The following is an 18,626-nucleotide window of genomic DNA, read 5'->3' as shown; positions in this document are numbered from 1 at the left end:
GCTTGGTGCTGTGGAGTTACATCATCAATGAGATGGTATATCCTGACATATAGGAGCCTTTCCAATAATTTGTAGCATATGCTCAGCAAGGTTATGGGATGGTAGCTCACTGCATCCACAGGCTTCCCTGGTTTAAGAATGGCAAAAGTGTGAACTATTTTGAATTGTTTATGGATGCCACCATTGTTCTATATGTCATTGAAAAATTTAAGTAGCCAGGCATGGGCTCTTGGTCCAAGGTGTTTAAATAACTCAGGAAATATACCATCTAATCCCACCATCTTCCTGGTCTTAAGTGATTTTGTAGCTTTAGTTAGCTCATTTATTGTAAAGGGCAAGAATAAGTCGGGGGTCCTAGGTGGCTTTTTTGAATGCTGTATCAAGTGGAACACTCTTCACGTGTACTTTTTATGTGAAAAGCAAGTCTGGATTTTTTGTGATTTCAGACCATCTTTCTTTATGAGACTGGTCAATAGTTTCCAATATCTTGTCTCTGGTGTCTGGGTTGTTTGTTCCTTCAAAATCTCTACATTAGTCTTCAGCTTCTTTATTACAACAAGGGAGATACTCTTTTCTGTATACCTGACGAATGTGATGATTTGCAGCTGCTGTTATTAAGCCAACAAATCTGCTATAGTTTCCTTCCTTGGGTGGTATCCAGTGCACATTCACATCCATGTCTTTCTTATAAAGCTCCCAGTTTGCCTCACAGAAGTTCCATCATGGTTTCAGGGTTGTTGTAAGTAAGTGGAGTTGTATGCTGATGTTGAGTAGTGCTGGTTGATGTTGGCAGTGGGGGAACCCATAAAAGCCCATCCTTGGATACGGCACAGGCTCCTTTACAGTATTAGTAGTCACCTGAGGTCTGGGTTTGTTTCACTTTGCCATCTCGCTGATCTAAAGGTTTTAATGTCTTTGGCACCACAGGTTAGGTGTAGATTGTTTCCATCCATCCAGCCTCTCAGTATTTCACCACTGTGAATCTTTTACACGTATCCCCAAACTGTGTGGTGACAGAAGAAATATTGTGCTGTTTCTGATAGGGATATTATTATTATTATTATTATTATTATTATTATTATTATTATTATTATTATTATTCTTTCTTTTCTCAGACGTTATGTCTGGTCAAAAATGGAAAGTGACGTGGACCTTGATCAAGCGTGACTTCCTTTTAACTGTACGGTATATGTTATATTGCATTTAGGAACTTTCTGGTGATTGAACATGCATCAATAATTACGGATTTTTGTAGTTGTATATATAAGTTTGGATGTAGCTGTATTGCACTGATGTACTGGTGGATATTGTGTGGTATGACTCCTGTAGTTGATAGTATAATTGGTATAATGTCAACTTTATCCTGATGCCACATGTCCTTGACTTCCTCAGCCAGTTGGATGTATTTTTCAATTTTTTCTCCTGTTTTCTTTTGTATATTTGTTGTATTGGGTATGGATATTTCGATTAGTTGTGTTAATTTCTTCTTTTTATTGGTGAGTATGATGTCAGGTTTGTTATGTGGTGTTGTTTTATCTGTTATAATGGTTCTGTTCCAGTATAATTTGTATTCATCATTCTCCAGTACATTTTGTGGTGCATACTTGTATGTGGGAACGTGTTGTTTTATAAGTTTATGTTGTAAGGCAAGCTGTTGATGTATTATTTTTGCTACATTGCCATGTCTTCTGGGGTATTCTATATTTGCTAGTATTGTACATCCGCTTGTGATGTGATCTACTGTTTCTATTTGTTGTTTGCAAAGTCTGCATTTATCTGTTGAGGTATTCGGATCTTTAATAATATGCTTGCTGTAATATCTGGTGTTTATTGTTTGATCCTGTATTGCAATCATGAATCCTTCCATCTCACTGTATATATTGCCTTTTCTTAGCCATGTGTTGGATGCGTCTTGATCAATGTGTGGCTGTGTTAGATGATACGGGTGCTTGCCATGTAGCGTTTTCTTTTTCCAATTTACTTTCTTCGTATCTGTTGATGTTATGTGATCTAGAGGGTTGTAGAAGTGGTTATGAAATTGCAGTGGTGTAGCTGATGTATTTATATGAGTGATTGCTTTGTGTATTTTGCTAGTTTCTGCTTGTTCTAGAAAGAATTTTCTTAAACTGTCTACCTGTCCATAATGTAGGTTTTTTATGTCGATAAATTCCCTTCCTCCTTCCTTTCTGCTTAATGTGAATCTTTCTGTTGCTGAATGTATGTGATGTATTCTATATTTGTGGCATTGTGATCGTGTAAGTGTATTGAGTGCTTCTAGGTCTGTGTTACTCCATTTCACTACTCCAAATGAGTAGATCAATATTGGTATAGCATAAGTATTTATAGCTTTTGTCTTGTTTCTTGCTGTCAATTCTGTTTTCAGTATTTTGTTAGTCTTTGTCTATATTTTTCTTTTAGTTCTTCTTTAATATTTGTATTATCTATTCCTATTTTTTGTCTGTATCCTAGATATTTATAAGCATCTGTTTTTTTCCATCGCTTCTATGCAGTCGCTGTGGTTATCCAATATGTAATCTTCTTGTTTAGTGTGTTTTCCCTTGACTATGCTATTTTTCTTAGTCAAGGGAAAACACACTAAACAAGAAGATTACATATTGGATAACCACAGCGACAGCATAGAAGCATTATTATTATTATTATTATTATTATTATTATTATTATTATTATTATTATTTTCTTCTTTCCTTTCTCAGACCTTAGGTCTGGTTAAAAATGGAATGTGACGCGGACCTTGATCAAGCGTGACTTCCTTTTAACTGTATGGTATATGTTACATTGTATTTAGGAACTTTCGGGTTATTGAACATGTATCAATAATTATGGATTTCTGTAGTTGTATATATACGTTTGGATGTAGCTGCATTGCATTGATGTACTGGTGGATATTGTGTGGTATGACTCCTGTAGTTGATAGTATAATCGGTATAATGTCAACTTTATCCCGATGCCACATGTCCTTGACTTCCTCAGCCAGTCGGATGTATTTTTCAATTTTTTCTCCTGTTTTCTTCTGTATATTTGTTGTATTGGGTATGGATATTTCGATTAGTTGTGTTAATTTCTTCTTTTTATTGGTGAGTATGATTATTATTATTATTATTATTATTATTATTATTATTATTATTATTATTAGGGACATTATAATTATTAGGGATATTGTCGCAGAAGAGGCTGAGGGGCGCAGTCACTTTGGTGTGGTGGTCGTGATGCTGGACTGTTGCATGGAGGGTAATGAGTTCAAAACTCATCTTGACTATAAAATTTTAATTTCTATATTCGATTCAAGTACATTCTATAAGTATCCACAAATGTCAAGAATCATTATATTGGAATGTTCTGTAATTGTATATATATACTGTGTGTGTTCTGGCCTGAGGCAGTTTGCTCCGCACTCTTGTATGTGCAAGTGCTGAATAAACCTCCGTTAAGAGAAGTTAGTGTTTGTCATTCATCGAAATCATTCATCGAATTACACCTTCTTCTACATGACATTATTCTGGTGGAGGCACCGGGTATTGGAACTTCTGATAGCACCCATTATCGACGGCACAGTGGCTCCCGATAGTTCACATTATCAACAGCACAGTGGCTCCCATCAGGCCACGACAGAGCCGACGTTTACGTGGCGAGAAACTTGAGTTCGAGCCATGTTTAACAGATCGCAATCTATCGGAGACAGAACAAGAAGAGGACATTACGATGACAGAAGCTGTGTGCCACCACATGGGACATCCTTCTGGGTTCTCTGGTGACGATGGCCAAGATCCAAACAAGTGGTTGAGGGTATATGAGTGTATAGCCAAATTTAATGAATGGGATGACACCGTGTGTTTGGCTAACATATTTTTCTACTTGGAGGTCACTGCCAAACAATGGTATGAGAACAATGAGGAGAAGTTCACAATCTCTGAAGTATTCCAGGCAGAACTACACAAGTATTTCGGCGACACACAATGACAGAAGTACAAGGCTGAAGATAAATTAAAGTGCAGGGCACAGCGTCCAGGGGAAACTAAAGCATCCTACATTCAAGATGTCTTGGAGCTGCGTAAAATAGTGCATCCTAGAATGAAGGAGAAAGGTAAGGTTGCACATCTCATGAAGGGTGTTGCTGAGGACATGTATCGAGCCCTACTGTTGAAGGAGATCTCGACAGCAGACGACTTCATAAAATAGTGCCAGTATATCGAGACAATGCATAAAAAAATAATTACACGCGAGAAGTTTGAACGGCTTCCAACCATCGCATCGATGTCTCTGATGGAGGAAGAAACTGATTTCACAAGTGTTCTTCATCAGACAGTGAGAGAGGAAGTTCAGAAGGCACTTCAAGAGTTCTCTGAATGCTTCAATCCACAGGTGAAGAGCAAAATTAGACAAATCGATGGTAAAGCACCGGATTAGCACTGGAGACCATCAACCAATAAGCCACAGAGCATACGGTGTGTCAGCAATGGAACGTTGAATAATTCGCGACGAGGTAGGGAAAATGATGAAGAATGACATCATTCAGCCTTCGCAGAGCCCATCATCATCACCAGTGGTTCTTGTCAGGAAGAAGGATGGCAGTTGGCACTTTTGTGTTGATTACAGGAAGCTTAATAAGATAACTAAAAAGGATGTTTACTCTCCTCCACGAACTGATGATACACTAGATTGTCTGAAGGGGGTTAAGTTTTTTTTCAACCATGGACATGTTCTCGGGACACTGGCAAATCGAAGTAGATGAGGCTGATCTTGAGAAAACTACATTCATCACCCCTGAGGGCCCGTACGAGTTTAAGGTAATGCCTTTTGATTTGTGTAATGAACCAGCAACTTTTGAACGGATGATGGATAATCTTCTAAGTCACCTGAAGGGGACGATGTGTCTTTGTTATTTAGATGACATAATGTTCACAGAGACATCTGATGAACACATAAAAAAAAGACTGAGGGCCATTCTTAAGTATCTCCAACAAGGCGGACTGAAACTTAATCCAAGAAAGTGTCTCTTTGGAGCAAAAGAAATCAAAATACTTGGACACCTTGTGTCAAACGAAGGTGTGCAACAAGGTCCAGAAAAGGTGACATCTATAACAGAATTTCCTATTCCTAAACGTATTAGAGATGTGAGAAGCTTCCTCGGATTATGTTCTTATTACCATCCTTTTATCAAAGACTTTTGTATCAAAGCCAGGCCACTCCAAGAGTTGTTAAAAGCTGATGCTAAATTTATGTGGAGTGGTGCGCGACAAGATTCTTTCGATGTGCTGCAAAAAGCTCTGACGACTGACACTGTACTTCGTCTGTAAGATGAGAGAGCACCTACAAAACTACACACAGATGCCAGTGGGTATGGGATCGGTGCTGTTCTGGTGAAAATTTCAGATGGAAAAGAAAAGGTTATAGTCTATGCTTTTAGGACACTTACAAAAGCCGAGAGAAACTACTCAACTACAGAAACAGAATGCCTTGTTGTGATCTGGGCCATGTGCAAATTTCGACAGTATCTCTATGGAAGGCCATTCACAGTTGTTACAGACCATCACTCACTCTGTTGGTTGACAGGTCTTAAAGATCCAACAGGACGACTTGCCAGGTGGGCATTACATCTTCAAGAGTATGACATTACCATAGTGTACAAAAGTGGAAGAAAACACCAAGATGCCGATTGTCTCTCAAGAAACCCTGTGCAAGACCATCAAGACTTTGATGAAGATAGTGACTGCCTCATTGCACTCAAGGATCTCTCTGCTGAGCAAAAGGACAACACCAAGATATCTCAAATTATGCTTGCCTTAAATCGGTCAGAGGATGTGAAAGGACAATTTAAGGTAGCTAATGGATTACTTTGCAAGAAAAACTTTGATCTGTTTGGAAAGAGGTGGCTACCAGTGATTCCTATACACATGCGCTTACACAAATTCCATGACACACCTGAGACCGGACATTTAGGATTTATTAAGACACACAATGGAATCCGCAAGAGATTTTTCTGGCTAGTTTTATTTAGGAGTGTCCGTCACTATGTGTCGCACTGTCAAGAGTGCCAGAGGAGAAAGGCAGTTCCTCAGAAACCACCTGGCCAACTCATACTAATTCCACCAGCCGAAATGCCTTTCCACTGTGTTGGAATTGATCTCCTCAGACGATTTCCGATGTCTGCTAGTGGTAACAGATTGACTGGTGTTTGCACTGATTACGTGACATGCTATTCAATTACAAAAGCTGTGAAAACAGCTTATGCATCCGAGGTAGCCAAATTCATCGTGGAAGACACTGTATTAAAACACAGTGCCCCAAAGTTGTTAATTACGAATCGAGGGAAAGTTTTTCAATCGAATCTTGTGACAGAGATAAACCGTCAGTGCAACATTACTCATCACATAACAACTGCCTACCATCTGCAAACTAACGGGCTTACTGAACGCCTTAATAAGACCTTGACTGACATGCTATCAATGTTTGTCAATGTTGAGCAGAGCAACTGGGATGAGGTGCTACCTTTCGTGATGTTTGCCTACAACACTGCCAAACAAGACACCACAGGATTTACGCCATTTTTCCTGGTGCATGGGCGTGAGGCGACTATGACGATGGACACTGTGTTTCTGTTACATCCTGATGACGTGGACAACAACTACATCGGCCAGCTGTTAACTAGAGCTGAGGAACCTTGGCAGTTGGCTCGACTCCGCATGCTACAGGCTCAAGAAAACGATCGCTGAAGGTATGATGCGAGCCACCACCCTGTTGTCTACCAGCCTGGTGACCTCGTCTGGATCTTCACTCCTGTTCGGAAGGTTGGTCTCTCTGAGAAGCTCCTCATGCGCTACTTTGGACCTTATAAGGTTGTAAGACTGTTGTCTGATGCTACTTACGAAACTGAAGATTTCAACCCCAACACAAGACGACGAAAGATCAGAGATACGGTCCACGTCCTTCAAATGAAGCCCTATAAGGATCCTGCAACCCAGAGTAAATTCGAAGCTCCAGCGAAAGGCAACAAGCGGAAAGGTGATGAAGGTCGTAGCGGCAAAAGAAGTTCTAAGATCACTGCCAGGGTGAGCGTCAGTCATCGGGAGTCAGAGTATGCAGGAGTGATAACTCGTTCAGGGACTAGGAGGATTTAACACCAAGATGCTGTTCTCTTAAGGAGGGAGCAATGTCGCAGAAGAGGCTGAGTGGAGTGGTCACTGTGGTGTGGTGGTTGTGATGTTGGACTGTTGCATGGAGTGCTGTGAGTTCAAAACTCACCTTGACTGTAAAATTTTAATTTCTATATTCAATTCTAGTACATTCTAGAAGTATCCACAAATGTTAAGAATCACTGTACTGGAATGTTCTGTAACTGTATATATACTGTGTGTGTTCTGGCCGAAGGCAGTTTGCTCCACGCTCTTGTGGAGTGCTGAATAAACCTCCATTAAGTGAAGTTAGTGTTTGTCATTCATCGAATTACACCTTCTTCTACGTGACAATATTATTATATTTTGTGTATGTAAACTTTTATGGAATATATCAGTCAGTTAAAACTTTTATTTACAGACATAGTTTCTGAACCCACTGAGTAATTCACAAGTAGCAACATTTTCTTTCAGTGTGCACAAAGGGTAATGTGGACTTGCAGAATGAAAATTTTGGTCAGTATGTTCTCTCTCACTTTCTTGTTGACTGCAAAAATAGTTTTGCACAGACAATTTGAGTGTCTATTTCATAATGACCATTGGATTATTACTCATCACCTTACAAGTTCCCCAAAAAATATGTACCAAAATTATTTGGATGCAATTCCCACTGTTCAATATTTCAGGAGACATTCATTATTTGTTACAATGAGTTGCAATGCTAAATGACCTGAAATTATTAACAACATTGATCTACACAAATCTACTAATTCCCATCAAGAAATTATTGTGCCAGTATTCTAAGTTAAATTAACAGAATTAACTGATGCAGTAATGATGAAACATATTTTTGGTGAATTTCAGACAAGCATTAACACAACTGAATTTAAAAAAAGATAGTTGCCACTTGCCCATATTTTAATCACTTTATGTGAAATCAATAAAACAGTAGACATTTGTGATATTGATAAATTCGTATGTGCAGGAATTGCAGTTATTCAAACACTATACGAATATATTGCGGAACACATGATGCATGGACCATGGGGTAAATTTATTAAAAATTCTGTATGTAGTATAAACTGCAAATGTATAAGAAATCCCTATATTTTATGTAAGGTCACATGACAATCAGTTAATGGATATTCATTGTACGGACAGCATGATAATGGCGTTAGTATTAATGTTCAAGGAAAATCACTTGACAATTATTATATTGTACCACGCAATCCACATTTAGTTGCTAAATTTTAGTGCCATGTGAGTGTTGAAGTTTGCACTACAGTTATGAGTGTTAAATACCTTTATACATACATACACAAAGGATTTGATAGTGCAACTATGGAAGAAGCAATGACAGAACAGATGGGAATGAAGATCAGATTGATGAAGTGAGTAATTTTGTGAATGGTCATTAAGCTGGATCAACTGAAGTGGTATGGCATATTTATGAATTTCCAAAGCATTTTCTGTCGCATACTATTATTAGGTTTGATATTCATTTACTACTTAGACAAAATGTGTACTTCAGAGTAGGACAAGAACAGGATGCAGTTGAAAATGTGAAAAAAAATTACCAGCATTCCTTGAATTAAGTGAAGTCTATCCATCAGTGAATGTTTACCACTACACAGATATTTCTTTGCACTATGTTTAGGTAGATGCTGAAAGAAATGGAAGAAGAGAGTATGTTGTGGTGATAAAATTATTACACACATATATTTAGTAACTGCACGGGAAGTATAACTTTTTCATTTACATTTACTGTTATTCCACATCTGTGGCCCTAAATCATTTTAGAATGATATAAATTAAAATGGAATTGTGTGCAGCCCATGTACTGCACGTCACACTCACAATATTGCTTCAAATGACAATAAATGGCATGAATTTTTAAATGAAGCAAAGGAATTAAATTTGCCAAAGGAAATGAATCATTTATTTGGGTTAATTTGTACATTGAACATACCAGCAGATACTTTAGTATTGTGGCTTGAATTTGGTATGTTTTTTTTTGTGAAGATTTATTACAGGAATTCAATGAAGAAATTTCTTACACCAGAGCACTATTAGAAATTGATGATATTTTGAACGGTCATAATTTGACATGTTGATTACTTGGTTACCTATTCGAACATTAATGCCAGAATTTCCTGGAGTAGGTGTTTTAGATCCAATCAATGAAGAGTTACGGTTTAATGAATTTTATGAAAGAGACAACTGTTAACAGCACACTGTAATTGATCATATTATTTGTTAAGTTCAGTACCATTACACTGGCTCAAATGTGGTTTGCTTAACTGTGGTAAACATTCACACAAACTGCAACTATCCATAAATTAAATTCACTGAATTTTTGTTGCATTGCAACAGCCTTTAATGGTATGGCTTCAGTTCTTCTAATTAGAGGTAGAGCCTTGCGCCACAATGCGTTCAAACTGCCCAGTCCAATTTTGGAAAATTCAGTGATCAATACAAATCAAACAGTGACTACTCACTTTCATTGATTCTTATTGAGCAAGTTTCCATGTGTCCACCTCAAGTATTGAAACTTATAGACAGATTATTTAAAGATCTGTATACAGATGAATGTTATACACATTAAAGTTTTGGAGGTAAAACTTGCTTTGAGCAGTAATTTTCGACAAATTTTACCTGTTGTTCCACATGGATCAAGGAAATTTCCACAGTTTGGTGACAATATTATTAAATTACCACAGCCACTACATGGTGATCAAAGTAATATAATTAACGATATTTATGGCAATTTTGCAGAAAACATTTTATCAAAAACCATGTTAAATTCAGTTATTCTAGCACCAAAAACAAAAGATTGTGCCATAAACAAAAATGATATACTCAATGCTATGGCAGGTAAAGCAAAAATTTATTACAGCTATGATAAAATAATTTATGATAATGACTATGAAGTTAATAATTACTATCCAGTAGAGTTTTTGAATTCTCTAAGTGGTTTACCACCACACAAATTACAATTAAAAATTAACTGCATTGTTGTTCTTATTAGAAAATAAGTATGGAAGAAGGATTAATTAATGGAAACAATGTGTGCCACATTTTTATACAATAATGCTAATCACTGCCTAGATTTAAGTACACACACACAGTTTAAGTAAATTTTGATTCCACAAGCATATATGTCTTATTCAGGTTCTGCTTTACCTTTTCAGTTTCAAATAACACTGTTCCCACATTTGCTGTTACCATTAATAAGTCACAGGTACAAGCATTCAAAAAAGTTGGGATATTATTAAGACAATTAGTTTTTATGCACAGTCAGTTATATGTTACAAGTAGAGTTCAGTCTTTCGCTGGCTTGAAATTTTATATTTGTGAACAAAGCAAGCACAGATATTTAGCGAACAAAAAATATTGTTTATACTGAGGCTTTGAACCATTAAACTGTAGACTAAAGCAATTATTTCTCTGATTTGTAAGTCTCATTCTCTCATGCTTTCTCTTCATCCTTTCTTACTCCCTTCCTCATACCATTCAGGTAAAAACTAAGAATCAAATAAATTCCTATTACTTATATTTTTCAAAAATGGGATTTCATTACTTTATAAACACAACAGGTAAAATTTTGACCACAAGTGATAGCAGTTATTACTGTGCTTAATAACCTAATTGATTGGTTTCCCTGCTTGCTACATGAACATCTACATCTATGCTCTGCAAACCACCATGAGGTGCACGGCAAAGGGTACATCCCATTGTACCAGTTATTAGGATTTCTTCCTGTTCCTTTCATGTATGTAGCATGGGAAGAATGATTGATTGAATGACTCTGTGGGTGCAGTAATTATCCTAATCTTATCCACACGATCCCTGCGTGAATGAAACATAGGGGGTTGCTGTGTATTCCTAGAGTTGTCATTTAAAACCAGTTCTTGAAACTCTATTAATAGACTTTCTCGGGATAGTTTATGTCTGTCTTCAAGAGTCTGTCATTTCAGTTCCTTCAGTACCTCTGTGGCTCTCTCCCCTGGATTAAACAAACCTGTGACCATTTGTGCTTCGCTTCTCTGTACGCATTCAATATCCTCTGATAATCCTGTCTGGTATGGGTCCCACACACTTGAGCAACATCTAGGATGGGTCGCACGAGTGATTTGTGAGCAATTTCCTTGGTAGATGGCACCAGTATTCTATCAATAAACCAAAGTCTACCACCTGTTTTACCCACAACTGAACCTATGTGATCATTACATTTCATATCCCTACTAAGCGTTCCACCCAGATATTTGAACGAGTTGATCATAGGATACCACATTTTTTTTCATTTTGTCAAGTGCACAGTTTTACATTTCTGAATATTTAGAGCAAGATGCCAGGTCTCTGCAACACGTTGAAATCTTACCACGATCTGACTGAATATTTATGCAGCTTCTCTCAGATATTACTTCATTATAGATAACTTTGTCATCTGCAAAAAGCCTGACTTTAATATTAATATTGTCTGCAAGGTTATTAATATACAACATGAACAGCAGGATCCCAACACAATTCCCTGGGTCACACTCATAGTTACTTCTACATTTGATGACTTTTCATCCAAAAGAATATGCTGTGTCCTCCCTACCACAAGGTCCTCCATCCAGTCACAAATTTCACTTGATACTCCACATACAATCGTACTTTTGACAATAAGCGTATGTGCAGTACTGAGTCAAATGCTTTTCAGAAATCAAGAAACACTGCAACTTCCTGGTTGCCTTGATCCAAAGCTTTCAGTATGCCATGTGAAAAAAGTGAGAGTTGGGTTTCGCATGATTGATGTTATCGAAAACCATGCTGGTTGGCACTGAGGAGGTCATTCAGTTCAAGATACTTCATTATTTTTGAGCTCAACTGTGTATCTTCTCAGTAATGTACCACAAACACTGAGAAAAATATTGTTATATTCCATCCTGGATTTTCCATAGTTTGAAACACTGAGAATAATGAGAACTGGTGCTGTGGCACCAGACAACATTATAGCAACAATTCTAGAGATTGAGCTACTGAGTACCTTCCTATACATGCTTGAGTATATTTTTACATGTTGCAATAATAATTATTTACAGATGTGTGAAGTTTTCTAAATTTGATTGTGATGAAGTTGGATGCTCGTCAACATAGTCTTTAACACTAGTGCTAAAAAACTATGAGGTAAATGTGTTTTATACACATTCATTAAAATACATACTATTTGGCTAACACTAAAACACACACACACACACACACACACACACACACACACACACACACACAAAATCATCAGCACTCTCTCTCTCTCTATCAATCTGTTGTACCTAAAGCTCCAACTAAAGATGATGGACCCGTATCAGTAACAAAATCCATATTCATATTTGGTCTCTTTGCCTTGCAGTCAATCATCACAGGTACATGATATGTTGGGTGTCGTACTTTTGCCTGGGCATCACTTTGAGCTTTCGCAGCTGCTTTTCCCTCATTAGATCCTCTTACCAGTTCTTTCATGAGACGATTCCGGATCTATTGACATACAGAAAATTTGTCATTCCTCAAACATATCACATGGTGACAATATTATTTCACACATTATGCAGCACACTGAGAAATATGATGCTAAGATGCTAGAATAGTGGGTCACATGGCATTTGAATATACACAGCATCAATAACAATTCTTTACAATGTACCACAGAGGTGCAGAGGAAGTTGAGATGAGCAATTTGATACAGGACACATGTGGTCCGTCAAGTTGGGAAACTACAACAAGTTGGAACACAAAAACCACACAAGCTTTAGTGCATGTGCATCATGGGTGATTTTTAATATATTCTCTCTCTCTCTCTCTCTCTCTCTCTCTCTCTCTCTCTCTCTCTCTCTCTTCACGAAACTATGGGTCCTATTGAAAAATGAATACTGCCTTAATTTGATGTAGTTTAATAGTTTAATTTTGAACTGGGGTACATTTTTGCTAGAGACCGCTATTTTGAAACTGTTCAAAGAAAACAATCCTCCAAACCTCCAAATGTACCCCCCCCCCCCCCAACATTTCCACACTCACCTCTTACCAGTCAGAAATTTTAGTATATTGTCCACGGCACTCCGTTACACCACTACATGAATTATTCCTCATGTCTGACCTCCTTCAGTCTTCAGTGACTGGATTATTACTATGACATCACTTTACTTGTGTATTTACAAATTGTGGAACTGATGTTTGTGTAAATTTACCTCAATGTTTCGTGAACTTTACAAGCATAAAATTTTAACAGTATAAAATTAACAGATCAATTGTTTTATTTGTCTGGCCTTCTTACTATGAAACTACTCAGTTTATAAAGGTTAAGTTTAAATCAAATTGTAAATTTAATTACTTTTGCACAACATTTACAGAAGTCTCCCTTCTATCACTACAGCCACAGGAGAGTTTGAAATAATGATGTTAATGAAATAGCTAAGGCAGTGGCATAATAACCCATTCAATGAAGACCAGAAAAGGTCAAATATATCAAAAAATTCAAGTAGTCACAAATTTTTATACAATGGTGGGAAGGACTGCCATGAACTCATGAACAACATATTACAGATTCTGACAGGTTTGTGTGTGTTTGGGTAGGGGGGTGGGGGCTGCGTTTGGAGGTCACTTTTGAACATTTTCTTGCATAACTTAACAAAATTACCTCTAGCAAAAACCTATCCCAGTACAAACTTAAACTACATTAAAATTGGTACAAAATTGTTTGGTTCATTTTTTCTCAAGGACCTACAGTTTGCATGAAGAGAGTGGGATATGCACTGTAGTTTAGATGGTTTCCGTAGGTCAATTTGTGGTAGTTTCATAAACTTGAAGAACAACAAGTGTCCTTCATCAAACTCTTTGTATCAACTTCCTCTACACCACAGTGATAGGATGTAAACAATTATCATTTACATCCATATAAATAGATACAATAAGAAAATGGAATGATAGCCCACTGAAACTGGAGACCATTTAAAATGTAGTGCTTTCAAATAATATTTTCACCTGCAGAAATATAAATAATTATTTTTCATTGTTTGAAAATGGAGCTGTGGGAGGGAGGCGTCAGCGATTTTCCAATTAAAAAAATGGTGTCTCTCTTAATAAAATCCAACTTATTTCCCAATATAATCTCCTTTTAAAAGTGTTAATGGAGGATTGTGGGTAGAATACCATCACTTCAATGCACCATCACTGCAATTCAACTGGCGTGAAAGACTTGATTCAGATGGAGTTAGCAAGAGGATAAAAGAGGCAGGTAGGGGAAGGGAGGGATTTAGGGAAGGGTGGCTGACAGCTGGGAGGGAGAAGTAGCAAGGGAACAAAATAGGAAAGCAGAATCGGGCATGTTTGCCTTGGCACAGGCAGATGGAGCTGTGAGTAGGCACACAGTGATGGACTGGATGGGGAGAAAGAGGGAGACTGGGTGTACAATAAGTACAGAGGAAGAAGTAGGGGCAGCGTTGGTAGTGACAGTGAGACTGGGATTGGCAGAGTTTGAGGCCAGAAGAAATTCTGAACTAAAGTTGTGTTGTAAGAACAATTCCAATGTATGTAATTCAGAGGAGCTGGTGTTGAAAGGGAGTGTGGGGGGGTGGGGGGGGGGGGAGCTGTGAAACAGTTACGTCTTATAACAGCTGTGCTGTAACTTCTGCACAGCAAGAGGGTATAACCACTAACCAGCTTTCCATCCAAACAAATGGCCACAAGCAGAACACCCAGTGGCACAACACGCTACTGAGTGAAACATACTCTGCTTCAATACTTAAATGTATGGGAATTGTCATTACAAAACATCATTTGATCCCAAGTCCTTCTGAGTTCAATCTCTGATATCCCCTGCCCCGCAAGTACCCCCACCCTTGCTCCCCACTACTTCACTCATTTTAAATTCAATACTCTCTCCTCTCTGTCTCTCACTTCCTTTGCTCTGCCCCCTCCAATTTATTCCTTCCTCAATTCATTCCTTCATTTCACTGTGAGCCACGTAGAGCTCTCCTCTACATCCACATACTCTTCCTCTGGCCTTTTCCACGTCCTTTCTCCTCACACAAACTTCACTCAACACTATCATATCATTATATTCAATTTTTCCTCAATCTTCTCTTGTAGGCGTTCCTCATGTGTTATCTCTCCAAAATTTTCAGTTCCCATCTTTCCCACTTTTTTTTACTTTTATCTGGCTTTTCAATAACTTCATTTCACTTGCTCACACTTCCTTTTTTCCCCTTTTCTTCATGAACCATTCTTATAATGTGTACAACAAAACTGGCATATATGTTTGCTGTATCACTTCTTACTTTTATGGACACATTTTTGTTCCACATTCCTTTCATGCTTCTCATAAAGCTACCAACTTTCCTTGCACATTCACTTATCTACGTCATTCTTTTCATTTTCTTCTATTAAGTCCCCATGTACTTTAAGCTATGTACTGTTTTCAGCTGCTTCACACCAAGTGCCATGTGTACTACAGGTCTATTTGCATTAAATTGTAGGCCATAATCTTGCACAACCTTTCCCCAAACATCTACCTGTTACTGCACTACTTCCTCATTATAATCCTACACCTTCAAATCACCAGCAAATAACACTGCTGGCATCCCATCTCCTGTAACTTGCATAGCACTTCAAAGGCTAATGTTCTTAATAATACTGCAATTTTGTTCTTTATTGCTTCATTCATTTGCAGCCATTCTGTTGCTCATGTGATACATACAGTACATTGAAAAGAACATTAATTATTTAAAGTAAGTTTCAAGTAAAAATGTGGATATAAAATGACAGCCAATTTTTGATATTACAGACTTTTGACAATATTGCATGTAACAGTAACATCATACAAATAAAAATTATTTATTGTGGTTGATTTAGTAATTACCAGTCAATACACCGCACACTTACAGAAAAACATAAAATATATATCAACAACGGAATGTAGATTTTTATAAAGGCCACCTGCCTGCGCATATCAATGTGAAATAGTTATTCCAAACCTACAAAAAACTGATACATGCTTGTGGGAGATTATCTAGTCAGTTCTAGTGAACAACAACCTTTCATAATTATTGATGTTTCTCCAGAGACACCATTTATGAACTACTCTGCATGCTGATGACTGCTAATGTCACTTTCCCATAAATTAACACAACCATTAGGAACTACTGTATCACACATAAGTACCCACAATTCCAAGAATAAGGAACACACAAAAATTTATAGAACTTCCACATCTAGCAGCAACTTTTGTACCTTATACAAATAGTTTAAACACAAATAAAAGTACCTGTGGCAAATCGTCTGTTGTAACAGTTGCAGATACATTTGTATTTGAAGAGCCATGCCTTCTACTTCTTTCTTGGGCTCTTCGTAGCCTTCTCTCAAGATATTCTTTCACATCTTTATCATCAGATATTAACGATAGTAACTGGACATATGGCACAAGGCAATCTGCACTGAAATTTATATGAAAGTTAATTTCAATATACGTAGCTCTAAAATTAATACTAACAACATAAGATTATTTTATTTTATTTTAATTATCTATTTGTCCATAAACCATTTAGTACAATAGTATTGGACGTTCCAGAAACTTCACAGAAATACTATATAAATATACAACATTAACAAAATAGTATAGGACAAGGTGAGGATAGGGCAGGAGTTTAGCCATGGCTTAATCATAAAAACCGTCCAAGCATTCACCTTAGCAACAAGACAGGGAATAAACCTGATCCACCCACATTGGAATAGCCGTCACTCTCAAAAGTGAGATAAAATATGGTTCTACTTACCAACTGCTGAAAAGGAGCAACAGATGTGCTGATAGATACACAAATAAAAAAAATGAAAATTAATAGCTCTTGGAAATTTCAAAAACTTTCTACATTACATGGAAGAAGCATACAGTTCTATGGAAGACGACTACAGGTCCACAACAGGGAGCTGGTTACTGAAAGCTATTGATTCACAATTCCTTTTTTGCCATCCACCACCACCACCACCACCACCACCACAATAATACATAAACAACCACATCTAATATCTGTTTCTTCTGTTATTTATTTTTCAACTCCACACTATTTCTCTTTCAGTAACCGTTTAAGAGAGCTTGCCTTCTAGCACTCAGAGTCCAAAACACACTATTACAAAAAGCTAAAAGACAAAATATTACAAGCAGAAACTGTAAAATTATAAAGAGAAAGAGTGGCTGGCCAATACCTACCTTCATGAAGCAAAATACTGTAAACAGGGAAATTTCAATTTTAAATCTCTGCTTGTAATTTTACAGTTTTCTCAAATGAAATGTTTCAGTACTTCTAGCTACATAACATGGGCCCTAAGGAGATCAAAATACACATCTGACAAACAGTGTACTAAGAGGAGTTCATTATTGAATACAGCAAATAGCAACCACAGCACAACAGAAGCTGCCGGCCGGAGTGGCCGAGCGGTTCCAGGCGCTACAGTCTGGAACCGCACAACCACTACGGTCACAGGTTCGAATCCTGCCTCGTGCATGGATGTGTGTGATGTCCTTACGTTAGTTAGGTTTAAGTAGTTCTAAGTTCTAGGGGACTGATGACCTCATCAGTTAAGTCCCATAGTGCTCAGAGCCATTTGAACAACAGAAGCTAATTTACAATATACTCCCAAACACCAAAAGTGTCTCAGTATTACATGCAAACAATGGGAATACAGAAGTCAGCAGAACCAAAAAACAATTGTTGTTTAGCTTAAACAGTAGAAATAGGAAATAAATATAGAATAAAACACAGATTTCCTGACACAAAGTCATACTCTCTTTGACAATGTTCCTGATAGGTAAGTGACAAACCGATTTGTACCACACCACAGAGTTAACCGATCAAAGTGACAGGCTAAAAACTGTTCTGTCTACTATTTTCTAACATATGACTTAACAGCCCCATTGATGTTTCTAATTTCTCTTATTTTCAACTATGCTGTTGTCTGTTGTTACACATCCTGGGCAATTTCGTACTTAATATCTGAGTAGGCACATTTCCTTCAACCAGTTAAATATGTTTCATAATTAAATATGTTTTCTAATTTCAAGTGCAGTTTCATATTGGAGATTCCCACCCTCCAAGCTGGTTTGATATGGATCCAATCCATTACAATTCCCTCTCTTGTACCAGTACTGTCACCACAGAATAGAATATATACCCAACATTTTCGATTTTGGTTCCCCATATTTTATTTTTTTCTCTCTCAATACAATTTTTGCCCTATACGATTTTCCCCAGTATCAAAAAGTTATTTTCTGATGTCGTAAACCCATGTCCTATCATCTTGTACATTCTAGTTTCCATGTAATTCTTTTCTCAAGTATTCTGCGGAAAAAAACACATTTTTCATCTTAGCCGCCCATTTATTTTTTGGTATCTTTCTGCAACACTGCATCTCAAGTGCTAGTCTGTTCTTTTCTGGCCTTTCCACAGTCCTTGAGTCAGTGTTGAGCTC

At 37.4% G+C, this 18,626-nt stretch overlaps 1 protein-coding gene across 2 annotated transcripts in view; it reads right to left on the bottom strand.

Annotated features, from left to right (window-relative positions):
• LOC126094946 (gamma-tubulin complex component 2-like) overlaps positions 1-18,626 on the bottom strand; it is a 202,248-nt gene that overhangs the window by 158,160 nt on the left and 25,462 nt on the right. For both annotated transcript variants that reach the window (XM_049909597.1, XM_049909598.1), the window contains exons 3-4: positions 16,429-16,597; positions 12,446-12,647 (exon numbers count right to left, since the gene is read on the bottom strand). In XM_049909597.1, the coding sequence (XP_049765554.1) occupies positions 12,446-12,647; positions 16,429-16,597 (371 nt within the window). The remainder of the gene's footprint in view (positions 1-12,445; positions 12,648-16,428; positions 16,598-18,626) is intronic.

The sequence above is a fragment of the Schistocerca cancellata genome, chromosome 8 (assembly GCF_023864275.1).
Source record: "Schistocerca cancellata isolate TAMUIC-IGC-003103 chromosome 8, iqSchCanc2.1, whole genome shotgun sequence".
In the NCBI taxonomy this organism is placed as follows: Eukaryota; Metazoa; Arthropoda; class Insecta; order Orthoptera; family Acrididae; genus Schistocerca; species Schistocerca cancellata.
Note: the sequence above shows the minus strand (reverse complement) of the source record. Positions and strands in the feature narration are given on the sequence as shown.